We start from the raw sequence: 23,060 nt of genomic DNA, 5'->3' as shown, positions 1-23,060 counted from the left end.
ACCGTATAGCTAACCAAGTATTAGCACAGTGGTTCTCAACCAGGGGGGAGTTCCCCCCAAGGGGGGAATTCAGGTTTTCAGGGGGGGGAAAACTGATTCGGAAGCAAGAGAAATCAACCACAGAATTTTGGCCCTTGATGTGCGATTCCTACCCAAAAGTGGCAGAAAGAGCTATCCGTGCACTGCTTCCGTTTGTGTCGACATATCTTTGTGAGTCAGGCTTTTCAACTCTGTTGCAAATTAAAACGAAGCAACGTAGTAGATTAGAGGTAGAAAATGGCCTGCGTTGTGCCCTTTCAAGCACTCCTCCGCGTATCCCAGAATTGGCGAAGAAAAAACAATCACAGGTTTCTCATTGACTGTAATCTTCATCTGAATAAAATTAATTACAAATTTACAATATCCTGGTATTCTATTGAACTTTTTGTTTATTGCATTATGCTTCAGTTTGGTCTGTTAAGTAATTTATTATAAATATAAAAAAACTATTTTACTTTTATTCAAGTTTTATAAGTCCATCAACATTTTCAATTGACATTTAATTTGTAAAACTTCACTATAAAAATAATCCATGTAAAATTGTAAATGTATATGTACTAATATGGAAAAAATAAAGGTTTTTCAGTATTATATGCATATTATTTGGAATGCACTTTTTGAGGCAGACAATCTTGGAAAGGAGGGGGGAATGACATCCTGACATATGGTGAAAGGGGTGCATGGGGCAAACAAGGTTGAGAACCACTGTATTAGCAGGTCATAGACCTCAAACTTCTATTCAATATGAGAAAACTTGGAATCTTTTTCAACAATTTATCAAGTTAACAACTCCAGAATCATTGTCGGAAACAGTTGTGTTAGAATTTTTAGAATTTCTGTTCAGGGTTAAAGCCCTTCAGCATTGGTTGATCCTCTGGCTTGGGGTTTTAATATTACTTTGAACCCAAGGATTTTTATATGCTAAGATCGTCCTTTTCATTCAGAGACCCCCTCGGCCTAAGAGAATCTCACCTTGGTCTCTGGAAAAAATTACTAAATTTCTTATGGGGCCTAATTACAATATAAATCTGAACAGAGATAAATTACTATAGAAAACAGCATTCCTTCTAGCAATAGCAACAGGTATGAGAATAAGTGAACTGATTTCAATTTCCAATAATCCATCATTATTGGTATTTTTTGAGTAGGATGTTACCCTGTTTCCCTACTGAGATCCTAAGAAAAAATGAAAGGGAAGATTTCCAAGCTCAACCTATTAGGATAAAATGCCTAATGGACGAGACAAGGGTTCCTCATATATTATGCCCAGTTAAAAATCTTCAGGAATGGTTATCCAGATTCCCTAATCGAGGCCCCTATGTTTTCTCATCCAGGGATGGTAAGAAATTGTCTTCTAGTCAAATGACAAAATCTTTATCTCAATTAGTGAATCAAGCAGACTCGGGCAAGAAATTTTTGGCACATAACACTAGGAAATACGCAGGGTCTGTGGCCTTTCTGCGGCATATGAGCCTCAGTTAGATCAAGGAAATGGGCTTTTGGAGATCTTCAAAAACTTTCAAGGACAGCTTCTTCATCACCATAATAAAGTGAATATCCTTTTTGAGATATGTAAATTAACATTTTACCTTCCGGTAAATGTTCCTACCGGTAATTTTGGAAATATTCTACACGGTTTATAATCATAATCTGGACCTAAGTTAGCGGAGCCTTGTATGCAAAGTCACCTCCCTCTCCACCTCTTGCTCGGGTATTCAAAGCTAAGCGTCCCATTCTGGGTTGAACAAAAAGGTTTTTTTTTTTTTAAAAAAACAGTTTTTGTGATATGACCCAGAATGCGACGCTGATAACCCACCCATCTCCACCCCTCGAGAGTTGACTTTTGTTTACTGCTCGCGCTAAGGCAAGAGATGAAGGTGGCAGTGCGTGCGATGGGGGGCGAAGGGCGGGGGTTTCGACAATTGCAATTAAATGCCAGGTAGCGACGTGTCCCCCTAATATTACTTATTAAGTAATTACAGTGAAACCTCGCTTTACGCAGTCAATTGAACCCACGGAGGCCCACATAAAGCGAGAAATGCGTAAAGTGAACAAAAGAACATATGGGATTAATTGAAATAGAGACTAGGCCGACCCCCAAACTTCACTTTTTCCCGACACAATACATAAGTTTTAGTAAAAATAGCATCTTAACTTTATGATGGTATGCACATAATGTAGAAGCCAGGTAGTGACGTGTCCTAATATTACTTGAGTAATTATTAGATGTTTTAATTGCCTGTATGTTGGCCTGGCGAGTTATTGCTAGGCATTAACATACCTAGGTTAAAAGCTAAGCGTTGCATTCTGGGTCATATCACAAAAACTTGTTTTTAGAAAAAGTCTTTTTTATTTATTATTGTACAGTATACTATACAGTACAGTACTGTACTGTATTTAGTTTATATTTAATGTTTAGTTAATTCTATTATTGGTCTCCAGTACTTTGTATGTACTTTTTTTGTGAGTTGGAACCAATTACCCAATATCCCATTGGAATAATAGATTCGGTTAACAGTGGTCCCTCGGTTATCGAACACAATTCGTTCCACAGAGTAGTTTCAATGGGATTTTCGGTAATTGGTTCCAGCTCACAGAAAAGTACATACAAAGTAAAATAAAAAAATGCAGTAAAGTACACTTACTTTGAGGTGTGTATGTAGAAGGTTCCTGGTTGATGATGATGATGGGAATTTAAAGTGGGGGTGGAGGAGAAGGGAGAAGAGAAGGAAGTGGGGTTGGAGGAGAAATCACCTTTCAGGGGACCCATGCTTGATGCAGTAATTTCACCAATAAAATTTTAAGTTCACTAGGTGTAATTCAAGATTATTTTATTTAAATCAACACTGCACTGTGCTATATATTATCAATATGTTGACTAAATTTCAGAATGACCAATAATTTTAATGTAAAAATGCAAAAATATTCAAGACGCCAACAAAATCGATGTTCATTCCACTGTAAACAAAGCCAAACTGACGCCTGGTGGGTGAGTCAAGCGGCTGATGGGCGCACAAAAAAACTGGTTCCCTGTACTGCATATATTATCAATATGTTAAACTAAATTTTAAAATGATTAATAATTTTAATATAAAAAATGCAAAAATATTAAAGAGCACAACTTCATTGATATTTACTCCACTGGAAACGAATGTAAACAAAGAACAGATTACTGAATTGGCAGACTAGCCCATCAGCTGATCAGGTGATGCTCACAACAAAACGTGTTTGTCGTAAGGATTTCGTTAATCGAAGTTTTGTTTGTTAACTGAATTGAAGATCCTTATGGGAGGTAATTCGTTAACTGAAATTTCGTTAATCGAACCGTTTGTTAATCGAGGGACCACTGTATGTGTGTATACTTTATATATGTGTACAGTATATATTTTTTATTGTTTCAAAATTTATTTTGTTTTCCCTCTGGTTCTTTGTGCATAGAAATAGAGTTCTGGGTACTTTCTTTTTGATGCATTTTTAATAACGTTAAGCTACTTCATTTTTCCTTTTAGATGCAGTGTATGACTGTTCAGTTATTGGCTGCTTACTGTAAACTTTCATCTTACACAAGAAATGCAGCTGTATACTGTTCTAATACTACTGTATAATCTTGTCCAGATGCTTGTAGACTATAATTATCTTGTTTTTATTTAAAAAGAAGCCTAATAAATTTTTACCTTTCAGGGAAGCCAAGCCTCATACACAAGGCAAGCAGATGAGTGATGCCATCAAAGACTTTGGGGAGATCATCTCTGCTCGCTGTAACTGTAATGGTACTAGGGTGTCCATTGCTGTTGCTCAGTCATCTCTTCTTCCAGATCCTAAGCTCTACATTTGGGATATAGAAAATGATAACATAACTTACTTTAATTTTGCGTCGGGTCGGTCAGAGGATGATGATGTAGACGGAACTGCTCCACCAAACTCAGCTGATAGTACTAATTCTAAAGATGGTGGGCTGCATGACAGGTGAGTGTATGGTGTTATGATATTTTCTCACTCTTGCAAGTCTTTCTAGCTAAAAAGCAGGGGATTTGGGAAGGAGTGGTTCCAATTGCCGGTTTTATGATTTTGAGTCGAGATGCTTCTTAGTAAATTCCTGTACATCTATTGATACATGAAAATTCCTGTATGAAGCTTTAAAATCTGGAAAATCTGGAGTTTGTTCTGTATCTAACAAAGTGGACCTCCCCATCTGAGAAAAGGGATTAAATGAAGGCAAATATGTAACTCCCCTATGACCCAATGAGTAAACCCCCCACACTGGGCTATGATAGGTATGTGCAACCCCCCCCCACACACACACACACACACACACACATTGAGGGAAATTTATAAACAGAACAAAACAAAAATTTTATTCTTACAAAATGGTTATACATAATTGATCGATTAATTGGGTAAAATATCTAGTGTCGCAGCCTGTGGCCACTTGACACCGAAAATGAAACACATAATTTAAAACTATGATATAAATAAAATAAAATCCTAGTACATTTAAATATCAAAATTAAAATAAAATTAAATCCTGTATTTGTTAAAACTCACAAGCACTTCAGTACCTCTATTGCAATTAAAAAGGAAATAGTCCACCATCAGCTACTGAACTTGTCTCACTGAGCACCTTTGAGATGGTTAAACATGATATAAACAGTATAGAAATATGTGTACTTAATACTATTTAGCATCATAGAAGTTAGGAAGAGTTGAGACTGTGTGAGAAGTGTGTGTGTGTGTGAGGCAGCGAGGTCAGGTTGGCAGTACGAGGTAAACAACGCTGATTTGTAGACAGTATGAGGTACAGGACTTGTTTTACAGGTTGGACCTCGCTAATCTGGAATGCTTGGGACCAGACCGGTTCTGGATTAGTGAAAATTTTGAACCATCGAAGCTGAGGTTAAAAAATGCCAAAATAATGCAGAAAATGTATTATTTCTGGTACTAATACAACTTACATCAGCATAAATCTAGCTCAGGCTTACTGGACCTCTTTATGACAGTGTTAGTGCTATGGCACACATTTACTGTACACTGGACCCTCGCTTTGTGCTATTCACTATATGGGAATTCACATACAGTGTATGTGCAGAACTAAACAAAGAATTTATTTGAAATACTCTGTAACATTCAATGCTATAATATCTTGGCCACTGGGCTCAGTTATATAGACTTTTCCCTGTGAAAAAGCCATAATTTTGAGCAACATATTACTGCACTCACTTTGTACTCAAATGTACTAAGCCAAAGGACTAAATTTTTTATCTCTTGTGCAAACTTTGAGATGTTTATGCTCAAATTAATTGTTATCTTACAAGGATTCCAGCAATGCAAGTTATATTCTGCTAAATCAAGTCGGTGACATTTTATAAGATAAAAACTTTTAAGCCTAAAACCACCTTTACCTCTAAATTTGTTGTCACCTTCTGGCTGAAAGGAGGAGGGATGGGGAGGTGAGGTGTTGACAGCCAGGAGGGGAGATTACTGGGTAGTTATCAGTGGATGGGGGGAGGGGTTAGGGACTCAGGATTATACAATTGAGAGAGTTTAAGTTTTTCGCTTAAAAAATGTCACCAACTTAGCAGAATATAATGTGCATTACTGGAATTCTTGCAAGGTAACGATTAATCCGAGTACAAGCATCCGATAGTTTACACTAGACGTAATTTTTTTTTTGTATTTAACTTAATACATTTGAGTACAGGTTGTGATAATTATAATGACTTTTTTCAGAACTTTTATAACATTACTGTTGACTTTTAGTACCTGTAGTTGTAAAATATAAACTAATTTTCCCCATAAGATTAAGTGTTCACTATATGCGTCCCGAATCATCAAAGTTGCCGGACTATCGGGTCCCGGATTAGCGGGCCCAACCTGTATTGTAAACGCCTTGGTTAAGGACGTTCAGGTGACGGGCAAGTCGAAGGGAATGATTGAAACCCTCCTTTTGACTCATTCAATATTTATTGATGTGGTCAAAACCTGCAGAGAAGGTGTTCATCAATATTACATGGTGATCCATTTGATACATAATTAATTAGTCTCACACTATTTTATCCTAATTCCAATTTATTAAACATAGTGACAACACAAAATTCATAACTCTATTAATCTTAGTTACGCTTCATTCCGCATTGTCTTATTGCTCCAGATAAGGCAGAAATGAGTAGGCATAATTAGTCAACAATACCTATTTTAGTGCTGAGGGGTGTGTCATCACTTAGGCTGTACTTAAAAGTGCAGGTCAATGCGAACCAGCATGGTGTTCCAAGGGACAATAGTACTGCGTAAATTGTTCCAGCACTAAGCTCGGCCAGGATTGTGAGTCGGTGTTCACCACTGCTAGCAGAGGGTGGCTGACACGCCACATCGTAAATCGTGGGAGATTGCCCAACGGCGGGAGTGTTATCGGTGCTGGCTTCAGCTACAGTGCTGGCATGTGTTGTCATTAAATCTTTCGACCTGTGACCCCGCCAGATGTAGAAGTGTTTACAGACGAGTCCTGGTTCTGCCGAGTGGACTGTCTTCGGCGGGTGGCAGTGCTGCCCACCCCGTCATGAGACAGATCGCCCTCTCTAGTGATGCTGTGAAGACCAGCCCTCTGCTTGCACTGGTGAACACGACTCACAATCCTGTTCGAGAATTTGCACTGGGACAATTTATGCAGTACTGTTGTTTCTTGGAACACCATACTGATCTGCATTGACCCACACTTGTAAGTACAGTCAACCCTCACTTTACGCGGTCCCACATTCCGCGTTTCCACGTTTACGCGGTGCCCTGCCAGAACCCAGGATGCTCACATTCCGCGGTGGGTGTACCCCTTTACACGGATGAAGTATAATTTTTTTATTTAGCTCATAAAATTCATACAAATTATCCGGCCAGAATATAATTTACATTGCTGGAATTCTTATAATTTGATGATCATTTTGAATATAAACATCATAGATTTTGCATTAGACATACAAATTATAGATATAATGTTTACTCTTGAGTAAATATGTTATCTTTTGTGCAAAATATATGATATTTATATTCAAAATATTCCTGGTCTTACAAGGAATCCAGCAATGTCAATTATATTATCCTAACTTTAGTCTGATTTATTATTTATTACTAAAAAGGTAAACAGTCTGGTATTCCCACACATTTATCTAGTAGGGACGTTGGTGGGGGGGGGAGGGAGGGAGGGACCGGCGACCGACCATCTGTTACCGTGTGAAGAATATTTTTTTTTTTTATTAACTGAAGATTTTTATTTTAGCTCATAAAATTCATACAAATTACCCGGCCAGAATATAATTTACATTGCTGGAATTCTTACAATTTGATGATCATTTTGAATATAAACATCATATATTTTGCATTAGACATAAAATTTTTAGATAAAATGTTCACTCTGAGTAAGTATGTTATCTTTTGTGCAAAATATATGACGTTTATATTCAAAATATTCCTGGTCTTACAAGGAATCCAGCAATGTCAATTATATTATCCTAACTTTAATCTGAGGTATTATTTAATACAAAATGTTAAAATTTATTTTTTTCACCCAACATCTCTTGAAGGGAGGATTGGTGGGGGGTGGGGGGGAGGGTTGGGACTGACCGCGCGGTTGGAAGAGGGGGGGAGGCAAGGTGGGGTACTTTGATTGACAGATAGTGTCGTGAAGAATATTTTTTTTTTTTATTAACTGAAGATATTTGTTTTAGCTCATAAAATTCATACAAATTACCCGGCCAGAATATAATTTACATTGCTGGAATTCTTACAATTTGATGATCATTTTGAATATAAACATCATAGATTTTGCATTAGACATACAAATTTTAGATGTAATGTTTAATCTGAGTAAATATGTTATCTTTTGTGAAAAATATATGACATTTATATTAAAAATATTCCTGGTCTTACAAGGAATCCAGCAATGTCAATTATATTATCCTAACTTTAGTTTGAGGTATTATTTATTACTATACCTGGTTTTCCCCCCAAAATTTCTCAGAGGGAAGAGCCAGCAGTGTAGTGTGAGAAGAGGGGGAGGGAGTCGTGTCCATTATTTGAATGAACATTAACTTGGCGACTGTATTTCTCTATTTCTCTTAAGTATTAATTGTGTGCATGTACCATCATAAAATTAAGATGTTATTTTTACTACAACATAGTTATGTGTCGTCAAAAAGTGGAGTTTGGGGATCGGCCTGGACTCCATTTCAATTAATCCCATATGTTATGTTTTTCACTTTACGCGTTTCTTGCTTTCCGCGGTACCCTCCGGGTTACATTAACCGCGTAAAGTGAGGGTTAACTGTACAGCCTAAGTGATGACATACCCCTCTTTACTGAAATATTGTTGACTAATTACGCCTAATCGTTTCTGCCTTATCTGGAGCAATAAGACAATGCGGAATGAAGCGTAACTAAGATTAATAGAGTTATGAACTTTGTGTTGTAACTATGTTTAATAAATCGTAAGTTGGATAAAATTGTGTGAGACTAATTAATTATGTATCAAATAGATCACCATGTAATATTGATGAACACCTTCTCCTCTGCAGGTTTTGACCACATCAATAAATATGGAATGTGTCAAAAGGCAGGTTTCAATCATTCCCTTCGACTTGCCCGTCACCTGAATGTCCTTAACCAAGGCATTTACACTCTTCACAGCATCACTAGAGAGGGCAATCTGCATGCCCTGCCACCCGCCGAAGACCGTCCACTCAGCAGAACCAGGACTTGTCTGTAAACGCTTCTACATCTGGCGAGGTCACAGGCCGTAAGATTTAATGGCAGCACATGCCAGCACTGTAGCTGAAGCCAGCGGCGATAACATGTATTATATAATTACTATTAATAATTACTTTTACTGCCTCCAGTAATTGGGAGGCTCGCATCATCGCATGCATAATCTAGCCAGGCCCGCATGGCAATTCAAATAGTACCATCGAACAATAATCCATGATACGATGGCAACCGAAACCCTGTAAGCATCTTTCATATGACAGAAATTGAAGCCTGGGGGTTAAAGCTAATTTATGTCAGTAGTGTCACAACCACATTTGAATTGGATAAATTGACATCATAACAGTTAAAATATTCTTATGTAGTTGGCATTAATCAACACCATCTAATATTTTATAGGAAATTACCTTGTAATATATTGAAAATATAACTTCTTTCATATAATTAATTATATTGCTCTTATTTTCTTCTCAGAGCAAAACGTGAAACTGCACGAGAAGTTGGGGGTCGCTTTGTAATGTCACACTTGTGGGATTTGGAAGACCCTCGTCTGCTTGTATGTGAAGCAAAGTCACTTCTCAGCACCAAAAAGCAGAGGGATCACTACCTATCCTCGACAACCAAGGCAGATCGGGTGAGTATTATAGTTATTACAGTATTTGAATAGATGTATTTTAATACTGAGCTCGTAAGAAGCTTCTTTTTTTTTCATCTGCCATCCTCGTTCTGTTTCCAAGTGTTTGTGGTTAATCAATGGAAATGAGAATTTACAGAAAAAAAAACTGGTCCAGAAGTACTATAAAAGATGGCACTCGGGAACTATTACATTAAGGAAGATCACTTCATTTTTAGTTCCTCACATCCTCAGCTTGATTACAGATATAAAGTTAATTAGTAAGCTTCACATTGGTCACATTGGTTTTATTACTTCTTAGCAGTTCATTGTACAGAGTACTGTATATTCTGCAGGGTCATTCATATGGCACTAATACTACCATACAAAAAATTCTACTGTACGTGAACCACCTCCAGCCTTCTGATATTATCTAATTAACATCTTTTTAGTCTCTTATTCTACAAAGTTTCATAATGTATTAGCCTTATTTTCGATACTTCAGATCTAGTAATTTACTTTAGAATTGAGAACACAAATTTCTGGACACATTCTCATTGATTACAATATCAGAACATGATTTCTCAATTTTTTTCTTATTGTTCAGCATATTTAATAATGGCACACCCCAAATGCAGTTTTCACAGTACAGTACTGTAATTATCATTCAGGTTTTTTCTAATACTTGAGGAAGTATTGTATAGCTTAAGTCATAATATGATTTTAAATAGTTGATCTGTTAATAAATTTGATATGTATTGCAGCCAGCTGTTATGTTGGTGTCCTTGTTTGTGAGTTCTGACCACGGCAACATCGTCCAAGACTCCTTCCCATTGACTCCTACGTACTCTCGACTGCTTGGAGTGCAGGTCCCATTCTTTTACCTCCTTAAAGTTCATGATCCTGAAAATAAGGTTTGTAGATAGATTTAAAAGAATATTAAGTGCACATGTATATTCATAGAGTTTGGATTTAAACAAATGTTAACATTGCAAGACTGTACTTGTGTGAACAGACAATAGTACAAGCATCTTATTGTAGAGTTCTGCTGCTTAGAACAGCCAATTTTTATGACTAATTGTCAATTATGATGTGATCATTGTATGTGAATTGACATGACACACAAATAAATGTATTCCTACAAAAATTTTAAAAGATTTCTGGAATGGAATATATAACTGGAAATGGGCTTGTAAAGATGTGTCAACATGAACATGTGTGAAATGTTCAGTTGATTATGATTATCATTGACTGTACTGTAGATGTAATCTTTAAGAGTATTGGGAGACCTAATAAATAACAAGATACATTGGAGTCTTGATAATTCACGAAATACAAACTCCCGTTCTTAAATATGCGGGTACTTCTATTACTACAGCTTATTTAAGTTTTGCAGTCAAATATTCATAAATTGTGGCCGAATGCCAACTGCTACAGTTTACATAAGAAAGCATAAAAGTTGTGGAAATATCATTTCATTGCTCTAATTTGCCTTGGAAATAAAGAAAATATAATTTGAATATCACTCAATGCTCTAATGTGACTTAGAAGAAGAAAAATTAATATACAGTCATGCGCCGGTTAACGTCCTAGATACGTTCTTGGAAACGTGACGTTAACCGAAATGGATGTTGTCCGATCATCACATAAACTTTGTAAATAAATAATAATAATAATAATAAACGGTTTATTAATAGAGTTGCAGCCAGTGGCTGAAAATATACAAACTTACATGTGATTTAGACATAATGATATGCATTGAATACATTTACAGGGCTGTACAGTACATAAATCAGTTGTTGTTTATTATTCTAACAATAGATGGGATGGTGCTATTCTTATGGGCTGAATTTTGTTGTAGTGGCGGACTGCGCGTGGTGGGCTGGGGACTGCTGGTGGCAGGAGGTGGCGATGACGAGGGTGGTGCAGTAGTCCACTGCCAAACCTTTCCAGTGCTTGGTGGTGGAGGTCACTGAGGGATGGCATTTCCAGGGTGAAGAGAGCATTGGTGTAGCCTGAGTATTCTGTGCCGAGCATGATTCTGCAGGCCCTTTTCTGTACCTTCTCCAGCTGACGTTGTTGGGTGGAGTTGAGCGAAGACGACCAGGCTGGTGACGCATACGTTAGTTTGGGGAGAATAAAAACGTTGTAGATGGTCCTCAGCTCTGGCGTGGGTGTCCCAAGTGACCTAAGTCGTCGTAGCATGTAGAGACGGTACGAGGCTGCCTTGACTGTGTTATTTACATGGGCCTTCCAGTCAAGTTTGTTGTCTATAGTTACACCCAGGAGTTTGGCAGACTGCACCAGCTGGAGAGGATGGGCACCCACTGTGACTGCTGGGGCTTGCAGTGGAGTGGTGGCGGTGTTGATGTGCATGACTACGGTTTTGGTGTGGTTGATGGTGACCTTGTTCTCTGTAGTCCATGCCTGTAGCCTGTCCAGGGTGCCTTGTAGTGACGAGTAGTCTGGTGTGGTGTTGTCCACTGAAACCCCCACAGTGCAGTCATCCACGTACTTCCACCTGTGAGGAGTGTCCGATAGTGTCGTTGATCAGGATGAGGAAGCACAGTGGTCCCATCTTGGTCCCCTGGGGAACACCGCAGGTGAGGTGTTGGAATGTGGAGACCGAGCTCTGATACGTCACTGCCTGGCGGCGTCCAGTCAAGAAATCAGTGAGCCATGAGACCAGGTTGGTGGGCAGCCCAAGTGCAATGGCCTTGTTGATAATGTTATGTGATACAGGTGATTAATTTTTTTCTCTTTTGCAAAATACATGACGTTTATATTAAAATTATTCACTGTTTTAGAAGGATTCCAGCAACGCTGGGCAGATGGGAGAGAGGGAGCGAGGGGGCGTGGGGGGAGGGGAGCGGTTTGACGGTTGGCCCAGGTCTAACGTGTGTATATTTATCAGTTCTTAAGTGACTAAGCTTTTCTCCTATAAAAAGCCAGTGAAATGACCTGGGTGAATATAATTTACATTGCTGGGATTCTTGTAAGATGTTGATTTATTTAAATATAATTCGCACTAGACATAACAATTTTAGTACCGTAATCAAATTAGTACATGTGCACTCCAGCTTTGCACTAAAGTCATTTACAGTATTTCTTTTACGTTGTTCGGTTGGACGTTAACCAGCGCATGACTGTACAACTAAAAAATAATAAAAATTAAAAGTAATAGGTGAATTGTTTGTGGGTAGCATGGCAGTTGGGTGGTGGATTGATGGTCCTCCCTGTTCCCAAGCCTAGTGCATCTCCATCTTCATTAAAGGGAGCGTCCAGATGAAAATCTGAAAATTACAAAAATATTCAGAAAATTTCCTGAGGAAAGCTGTTGCCTATGGTTATATACTGTCGTATTTTTATTGCATAATTCATAATATTTATGAAGCTATGCTTAATTGTTCTACCCCCCTTCATTTAGAGGGCTTTTCTGTTTACATAGGAAAAGCTGTAGAAAAGTATTTATAATAATATTTTGGTGTAAAGCAATACCAATCACTTGGTAAAAATCCGTATCTGGCACCTTTCTCTGCAAGCTAACCATTGGAGACTGTCGTCATGAGAGTCAGTGACTCATCGAATGTGCGAGAGTGAGGTACCATCATGAGTTGCTTTCATTCCACCTTTATTGGCCTGCATCTCAGAATGAGTTTCAAAGCATTAAATCCCTCAGACTCGGCCATTTATGTGCCGATTCTAATAAAAAAAAAGTAGAATAACATACTGTGCATGGCGTAATATATAGATTTTCTTTATATTTGGCTTATTTTATTTTCTGATTTATCTTCATAAAGACATTGAACAAAGGAATCAGATCACATGACTTGTCTCCTGAGTTGAGGTCAGTGGACCCTGGACTTGATCTTGAATACTTTCATCAAGAAGATTATCCCTAATTCCCACCAGTGTTTACCTATCTTGCACCTTAATATAAATTTGTCTGATTTAAAACCATTACTACGAGTTTGCTCTTGGTTGGGAAGTTTGAGTACCTTTGTTACATCACCTTTGTTTAACCCAGACTTCCATTTATACACCCCGATCATATCGCCCCTCACTCTACGTCTCGAGGGAGTGCAAATTTAGATGCTTTAATCTGTCTCTGTACTCAAGGTTCCTAATGCCTGGGATTGGTCTTGTCATCTTCCTTTGAATGCTTTCTAGGGATTCTATATCCATTCTGTAGTACGGTGACCAGAACTGAACCACATAATGTAATTGAGACCTTACAAGTTTTAGGATAATCTCGGTAGTCTTACAACTAGCAATCCTTTGTATGACCCCAAATACTTTGTTAGCTTTGTTTTGAGCAAATACGCATTGTTGTTTTGGTTTAAGATTCCTATTTATCATTACTCCTAAATCCTTCTCTATTTACATCTCCTAGACCAAGTACTTTACATTTGTCTACATTAAATTTAATCTGTCATTTTTCAGACCATGAGAAAAACTTGTTTAGATCTTCCTGTAGTTTTGCCAAGTCCTCGTCAGATATAATTACATGTCCTATTTTAGTGTCTTCAGCAAATTAACTTATGTTGCTGTCTGCACCTATATCTGTCATGTCCAAGTACTGAGCTATGGGGTACTGCACTAGTGATGTTAGCCCAAACGGATTTAGTGCCGACAATGCTCACTCACCGTTTCCTGTCCTGTAACCATGTCCTAATCCATTTTAGAATATCTCCTCCAATTCCATGAGCCTCCACTTTTCGTATCAAGTCTTTCGTGGGGGACTCTGTCGAAGGCTTTGCTAAAGTCGAGGTATACCACATCATAATCGTGTCTGTCATTCACTGATTCAAAAACAGTTGAAGAGAATGTTAGTAGATTTGTCAGATATGAACGCCCACCATTGAAGCCATGTTGGGAATTATTGATCAACTTGTGGTTCTCAAGATGATTTTGAATAGTTTAAAATTAGTGCTTCCAGTGATTTGCCTACAATTGATGTTAAACTGATTGGACGGTAGTTAGAAGATCGCGATCTATCTCCCTTTTTGAAAATCGGTATTCCACCAGCTTCAAGATTTTGTCTTTTTATTTCTCCACTGTGGGTTTTTACTTCATTTACCAGGGTGACCATTACATTTTTGTGAATATCATGTACCCTGTACATATTATCAGTTCACCTCGCAATGTACATTGTTACATTTACTTTATTATTACTGTTTGTACGTAAAAAATTTTTTTTGCACAGTACTGTAATTGCAAATACAGGGTAGAATATTTTGTGGTAGCCATGGCATGGTAACTGAGTATGTTTGTTGGTTGGAATAATGAGGAACAATCTGAACAAATTGAACAGAAAATTAGCAAATAATTAAACACAAAAAATTTGAATTTTTTGACTGTCAAAATATTATGAACTCGGTTACTGGTAATTTTGATTTTCTGGTAATTCGAGTAACCCACAGCCTCTTTTTGGTCAAATTAACGAGGGTATGGTGTACCTATAATAAGGTCAAAACATAAAGGGAATAAACTTTTCTTTGTGTGTGAGAGTAGGGGAGGGAGCTTTACAGGTCAGCAGAGGTGGCTTGGCTAGTTGCTATGGCGACGCTTGAGGATAGCCACGTGTGAAGTAGCTAGGGCAGGGGTGGCCAACCTTTTGTGTGATGTGATCTACTTTTTCCACAGTTACCCTGATGCGATATACCAGCCTAATATTCACCCCAAAACTCCCCCTCCCATGGCACATTTTCTGACATTGGGATATTTTATTCACTGAAAAGGTTCCAGAAACTTCCTTCTGTTGCCATGGATTTGATCTGAATATTATTTTAAAGTTTCAGAAGTTCATTTTCGACTTCAGATATGTCCATGTTAAATACTGATGCCATTCTAGATGCAATATCTTCACCAAAGTGTCTTTACCAAATGGAAAACACGTATATGTTGCAACAGGTTCTATTGCTGCTATATCTTAAAACCGTTGTCAAAATATGAGGCAAGGTTTTGTACCTGTTCAGCATATCAAGCACTGTCAAACTGGTCACAGTCTTTTCCTTGGTGTTCTAGTTCAGACATCATATTTCTGAAGTTTCGTAGTTGATGTTGCTGCAGCTGCGAAGACACTTGTTTTAGTTTCTGCTTGAAAGCAGTCGCAGCACTCATAATGTTTAACTATAGCTTTATCTTTCCCTTGCAGATCTAAGTTTAGTTTATTCAGCATAGCAGTCATATCAACTAAATAAGCTAATTCTAACAGCCACACTTCGTTGTGATCAGAAGTTAGGAAACCTATCATCACTCCTGCACAGGGCATTAAACCCACTGACTCGGCCAGCCATTGCAGGTGCTCCATCAGTTGTCAAAGATACAAGTTGGCAACTGTGTAGTATTAACAAAATCACTGAAAGTCTGAATTATGTCTTCAACTCAAGTTTTTCCTTTTAATGACAGAATTTTCAACAGTTCCTCTTTGGTACTCATGTCTTTAAACACCATTCTAATGAAAATGCATAATTGAGATGTATCGACCACATCAGTAGACTCATCAAATTGTAATGAAAAGAACACACACTCATGTATGTCTTTAATCAGTTATTCACCCAAATCCTCAGCCATAAATTCACAGCGCCTCATGACAGTGTTTCTTGATAACTGAACATCCTTAAAAGAAAACAGTATTTCAGACTTATTTTTGAAATTTTCAAATGACAAATCTGCTGCTTCTAAAAATGCCTCTTTGAATATTTCTCTATCTTGAAATGTTTTTTTTATGCTTTGTAAGTACTCGACTTACCCTGAATGATGCAATGGTTTGCTACCCTTGGTTTTGAGCTCGTGCCAGTAAAAAGAGTTTCTTGTGCAGTAAGTTGTGATTTCAGTTCATTAACTTTCCTCTTTCGTAGCTCACTTTTGGGTTGGAAATCATTATCATACTTCTTGTGAAAACTTTTTATATGCTTTTCAAGATTTCCTTTCTTGGCGAGAACTGGAGACACATGGCAGATCAGACACACACACACTTCAAATTATTCATAGACTTTCTCCCATTCATTGTGAAAATGGTAAATTTTGGTCCTTTTATTACTTGGTCCAGAACCCATTTTTGGTTCAGTTGATGGCCAATAACCTGTATTTGGAAAAGAAAAAGTCGTACGAGAATTACTTTTTTCCATGACTTTTCCAATGTGGATATGGGAGTTACTAACCGTAACTACAGAACGTTTTTATTTTATTTTTTATTGTTTTTTCATAAGCAATTGTTTCCGGCTAGTGTGGACACTTCTGTCTACTCTAGGGTTGCGGCGAGAACTGTTGCTAAGCTGAAAAGTCAGTAATTCTCGTAATCACCCAAGACTTTTCCAAAACAAGAATAACAAGTATTGCAGATGGCCGAAAATCACTGCATTGTTGGTGACAAGTGTGTAGGCTCGTAGGGACAGGGTTGTCAATTATGATTCTCTCTCTTTACTTTTGACAAGACTCCTCAATATTGAGTCGACGTTTTCATTCCCAAATTCATTAATACAAGGTTTAACGTGTATTTGTAAACTCATAAAAACAAATACTAGCTTAGTTTTAGCCTACAACTGATGACAACTTGCTGATCAATTTCCTCGCCAGGAACCAGTCAGCACCCGCCTGTATGAACGCGAACACTTCCTATCAGGTTCCGCCACATACAGCATGGCACAGTTGAAGTTTTTCTTTATGTATCGTTCTGATGTGTCCATAATGATAATCTATTCCAAGAAAAAATCTGAACAAAAATAATACCCGAATGATTATGAAAAAAAATTTAATATGATATTTGTACAGTATGGCAGCTGGTCATTAAGTTTAGCTATGCCATGCGATCGACTAGAGAAGGGATTGCGATCGACTGGTTGGCCACCCCTGAGCTAGGGTCTATGCAAATGGCGCTCCTGGTGGTTGTGTTAAACTTTGATTTGACCTTTCCTTAATAGTTATAGCTGCATATTTTTATTTTGATAGTATTTTAGTAATGTTTTTAGGTAGTAATACAGTTTGTGTACTATTTATCATAAATTAGGTAGGTTTTTTCTTGTTTGTGGACTGATTTTGTGTTTTTGTGGTATGATATTGGGGTATTTTTGTCTTAAGGGAACCAAAGTCTATTTTTTCCCATATTTTTTTCTATAAGATAAAAGAATTCACCTAACAAATGGTTTTTCAACAACCTTACCTCTTAGTATCTTGAGAGATACCTGAACTGTACTTAAAAACATGTAAATTTTGATAGAGGGTTGGGCAGATAATGGAAAAGTACTGTTGTCTGTTTGTTTTTTTCCTTTGAATTATTGGGGTTTAACCGTACATTGATTTTCATGTGTCTCATAGAGTATCATAAACATTTGTAACCTTATGCACACCATCTTTTTTACAGTCTGATGCCAAAGCTGTGACACAGAGAGTGATGAGAGATTTTGTGGGCTTAGAGAGCTGTGATAGGCCAACTAAAGATGCCATGCTTAACTTCTCTTTCTTCCTCTCTATTGGAAATATGGATGATGCTTTCAAAGCCATTAAGGCTATTAAAAGGTTAAGTATGGTTTATATTACATTCATTATAACTGATGCCTGAGAGCATCTTTGAAAGCACATTGTGTTCAGATGGCAGGGTACCTGATTGATATGAATTTAGTTGAAAGCCAAAGTGGAGTTAGTTGGAACTGAGGTACTGTATTGAGCTGGAAATCAGATGTTATGTCTAACAAGAAGTGACAAGTGAGGTTTGCACAATTGATGTGACATCTTGACTGATGAGCTTGCATTCTTAAATGGTAACTCCCATCTCTAAACTTGTCAGTTTGTTGATTTTAGGGAGAAGGTGACACATCTTCATAAATTAGCCCCCAGCTATCAGCGATATAGTTTTCTTGGATTTTAACCTTGTAGAATTGGGAGGATGATACATATAGTAAGCCACTTATTCCAGGCTTGATCATTAAATGGATATTCCAGTATCCTCTTCAATATTTTTTCCCATTAATTTGCATTTTATTTACATTTGGTTACCATAATACCTATATAAATTTTGATATTCTTTAAACAGTGAAACTGTTTGGGAAAATATGGCCAAGATGTGTGTCAAAACTAAGCGCTTGGATGTGGCAGCTCTTTGTTTGGGCAACATGGGTCATGCACGTGGAGCAAGAGCTCTACGACATGCCATGAAGGAACCACAAATAGATGCTAGGGTGGCAATGTTGGCTCTGCAACTTGGTATGCTGGTAAGAATTTACTTAATTTACTTCTACTTTTTGTTATGATATTTTTGTATCATGTTTTATGTATTAAATTACAATTCAGTATGCTTAATTAAATCGGTTTTTATTACAGTACTGTAAACTGTATATTAATTTTAGTTTTTTACATTGCTATTTGCATCTAAGTGATGAATGAATGTACAATTGTACATTTTTTATTCCGTGTTTCCACATCAAGGTAAAAATTATGCACAGTAAAGTGCAAAGAGAAAATACAGTAGATTAATGCTCGTGGGGGGTTTTATATGCAAAATTGTGTGTGAACTAAATTATCGCTTTAAGTTTTCATTTTCAAATTTGCGCATGAAGTAAAAAATAGATAAAATAATTTTGTTTGTATATGAATGCTAAGCATGCAAAATGCACATTTGGCAATGTCAACAAGATCTGGCAACTATGTAGACTGCACTCCTAGATCACCACACCAGTCTCTCTTTTGTGTTTAAAGGACCCAGGATACAGTATAATGTTGACCCACACTTCCCACATATTTACGTTCAGCTTGTCCTAATTTATCGCGCATCACAATGATTTAATTTATTCATAACACTGTTGTGAGAATTTTGAACCATGCCTCGTGTTGCTGGCGAGGGTGGAGGGTTGGGAAAACTTAAAAAGTGCAAGGAGATTTCACCACGTGGCGATAGTGTGGTGTCTGGGCATGCTCAACAGAATGCAAAATTTACACCACTATTACTTCTTGAAATATTGATTTTTTCACAATTTATCTATTATATCTGTTTTATCCTAAACATGTACGCTTTACAACGGAATAAGGTTCATATTGTAATCACTTGAAATAACAAAGGTATATGTTCATTTTCATTTAGCGTAAAATTTTTTTATGTTTTCTACTCTCGCTTACGTATAGAAATAATTATTGATCATGATTACTCGTATAAAATGGTTTGTAGATAATTTATGTACAATACCAATGCAATAAAATCCCACCATTTTATCTGAAATAGCCAGCTTGCTATGACTCCTTTTGTAAAATTTCTCTTGTGTGGTGCAGTCAAGTGTGGTGAGGTAAGTAACAGGTCAGACCCCGAGCATCTCGTGGAAGGGCGCCTACTCAGACCCAAGAGTGTTAATAAACACACCCAGTTCTACCACTAACGAGAGGGTGTTGTTCTCTTTTTTTTGTCATGTTGTAGTATATAAGTCATACTATTCTTCAGTGTGAAATGATATGACTGTGTGATAAGAATGAATCTGGCATAGTCTGCACATCCAGAGGTGGATTTGCTAGGGGAGCACAGGGGCCACTTGACCCTAAGTTGACATCAGCATCATTGCTATACTGTATATTTTATGTGGAAACATTCAGTTAACACAGGGTTAGGTTAAGATACAGTGGTCGGTTATTTTTTCTTTCAGCATTATAGGTTCTTGATGCCCCACTGGCATATCTTTCTACAGACATAAATCTTGTAAATGCAATTAACCCTCAACTGAGATAAAGTTTTGATGTATTTTTTACATCTTTGTCTTCCTGTGTACTATAGAATACTCACTTCCCATGATATTGTACCTGGCTCGCATTCACTTTGTTGTGCCCTCTTGTGTGTTTTCTTGATTGTCATTTCTCCCAGCACTGTACTGTTCATATTTTTCCTTTGTTTTATAGATTGTTATTTTCTCCCTTTTATTGTTTTTCTAATACTACATATCCTGTGTGATTTTCTCTTCAATCCTAGTCCTACTGTGTCCTCCTGACCAAATTTCCTTGTTCATTACTTTCCATCACTTGAAGGTAGTTTCTTCACTTCCCACAAAGCTTCAGAAATTATCTACCCCCATTTTTCTGTTATTTCATAGTTATGGATATTGCATTTTTTATCTTGATTGTGTTGGTCTGTAAGTACACTAGTACAGTAATCATATTTTGGAAAGAATAGCTTGTACCATTCACAGGACTATTTACTGTGTAAGCAATTTTGGACTGGTTTTCTCACATCATGGCCCCACCAGTCTCTCTCACCACAAGGATGATGTTCTGTCTAAATATACCAGGAAGACTGATTGTCCAACCATGTTTTGAAATGAAGAGAACATATAAATAGACTTATAGCATGTAAATTTGATTATAGATGATGTGTATCAAACATACTGGCAGAACTCATCCCAGAGGTTTTACATATCTTTTGTGTTTTTTTTCAGGAGGAAGCAGAACGTTTATACCGTGGCTGTGGACGATATGACTTGTTAAATCGCTTTTATCAGGATGGTGGAATTTGGTCTAAGGCACTTGAAGCTGCAGAAGGCAATGACAGAATTCACCTTCGGTCAACACATTACAATTATGCAAAGCATTTGGAGAGTAAAGGTACGAAGATACTGTATATAATTTTTCCTGTGAGCTTAATAGGACTACAGATGTAAGCCTTCCAGGTGGGTGGGTGGGTTTCTTGTATTATATAGGGCAGCTCACCATTTGGGCCAAAAAGAGACTGAGGTGGGGAGCCCTGTATCACTTGTCAAGTTGTCATTAGATACTCTTTATAAGAGAAGTCACCATGTGTGCTGCACAATTTTGTGCTTTGTAATATGCATTTGAGATTTTGGACTTTTTTCAGATTTGTATATTTTTATGATAGCCCAAAATGTCTGTAATATGCTGGTCCAAAACATGGAAGTCTGAAATTACGAGGGTTTACTGAAAGTTAAATTCTCTTATAACTTTCTGTAACATACCTCTACTAGTATAATCCTTGCTTTATTCTTCTTACTGGAGACAAATGAGATACACAACTAATGTTACTTCATATCCTATTGCATTTACACCTTAAGAGATCAATTACTGTCTTGAAAATCTCATTCACAGAATTTATTTTAATGGGAAGGCACAACTAATTACTGAATTTAATTTAGCTGCCATTGATCTTGATGTGTCCTGGATTTTGGACTTGTAGACAAAGTGGCATTAACACACAGGTCACTGGGGCCAGACCTAATAGGCACAAATGAAAATACCAAAGTAGAGAAAAAATTAAAATTGAAAATAGAAAACAAAAACAGAATTATTTATTAATTTTATAAACTTAATTCCAGGAGACTTCAGTGGAGCCATAAGCCACTATGAAAAATCAGACACCCACAGGTTTGAAGTTCCTCGAATGCTTTTTGATGATTTGCCTACACTTGAAGACTATATAATGCATACCAAAGATAAGTAAGACCCCCCCCGTCTTTTGGCAATTATGTTTTATTCTTTTCTACAGAATGTGGAAAGCTTATATGATTTCCTTGAATCTAATGAGTCAGAATTCCCACATGTTAACAGTACTCATATTTTGTTATACTGTATTAACCCCTTAAATTTTAATGCATATTCTCCCTCTAAAATTGTAATTTGTTCACTGTAGGCATTCTTTTTAGTTCTTAGAAAATTAATTTTTAATTGCTTTCAGTTTTCTGCCAAACTTGTAGTTGTATACTAATGTCTTCAGTACTGTAAACATTACGCAATAGGTTAGTCACTTTTTCTAGCAAATTTTGCCGCACTTATATTTTTTCATTTTTATTACTGAAAGTATCCATCAGTGCCTCTGTTTCAAAGTTTTCTGAAAATATGACTTCCATTTCTTTTTTCTTACTAAAAAGGTATTGTCCAAATATTTAATATTGGGTAACCACTACATGTTGTATGGCAGTGAAACATGGACAGTTAAAGAGGATATCATTTGTAGGCTAGGTAAGAAACTCTGTTCCGAGCTAAATGGGTTCTGGGTATTGAGAGTATTTGCAAAATTTCACATAGAGATCGGCTAAGATGGTTTGGGGATATGGAGGAAACCAGTTAGGTCATGAGGTGCACAGGTCTAAATGTGGAGGAGATGAGAGTTAGGGATATGCTAAGAAAGATATGGCAAGAGGTCATAAGAAATGTCTTCAGAGTTCAAACTTGATGAGAGAGGCTGCAAGAGGCAGCATAGAAAGCTGCCATCAGGTAATTTGGGTTAACTTAAGCAAGTGTGGATGATGATGATGTTGATGGAGCCATGTTTCAAACTTTATCTTATCATAATTACAACACTGCCTTGCTTTATTTCTGTTTTGTTATTATTATATAGTGATAATTGCATATAACAATATTATTAAACTTCAACTCTCTCCCTTAAATATTTAGTTCATACCAAGATCACTTTTAACCACAGCCAGTATTACTACCCTTGTTCTCTTTAAATGTTGAACAACTATGGTGTTGTAATGTATATTTGCATGGTGTTGTAATGTATAGTCTACACTCTTTATGGAAGATCTTTACTGCCTTGAACAGTTTTCCTTCTGTGCCACACACTCATCACATACTTTGCCTACCTTCTCTGTTAACTGTCATAAATATTTTTAAGTTAATTGAATTATACATAATATGCCCACATCTTTTTCAAAATTTGATCAACTAATATTCC

At 37.0% G+C, this 23,060-nt stretch overlaps 1 protein-coding gene across 1 annotated transcript in view; it reads left to right on the top strand.

Annotated features, from left to right (window-relative positions):
• LOC121871023 (intraflagellar transport protein 140 homolog) overlaps nucleotides 1–23,060 on the top strand; it is a gene marked incomplete in the record, with an annotated part of 65,472 nt that overhangs the window by 21,615 nt on the left and 20,797 nt on the right. Inside the window, 7 exon segments of the mRNA XM_042373079.1 lie at nucleotides 3,721–4,005; nucleotides 9,259–9,418; nucleotides 10,162–10,311; nucleotides 17,763–17,917; nucleotides 18,432–18,609; nucleotides 20,809–20,974; nucleotides 21,700–21,820. Coding sequence (XP_042229013.1) covers nucleotides 3,721–4,005; nucleotides 9,259–9,418; nucleotides 10,162–10,311; nucleotides 17,763–17,917; nucleotides 18,432–18,609; nucleotides 20,809–20,974; nucleotides 21,700–21,820 — 1,215 coding nt within the window.

The sequence above is a fragment of the Homarus americanus genome, unplaced genomic scaffold (assembly GCF_018991925.1).
Source record: "Homarus americanus isolate GMGI-L3 unplaced genomic scaffold, GMGI_Hamer_2.0 scaffold52512, whole genome shotgun sequence".
NCBI lineage: Eukaryota > Metazoa > Arthropoda > Malacostraca > Decapoda > Nephropidae > Homarus > Homarus americanus.
The sequence above is the reverse complement of the archived record's forward strand: the minus strand, read 5'-3'. Positions and strand labels throughout refer to the sequence as shown.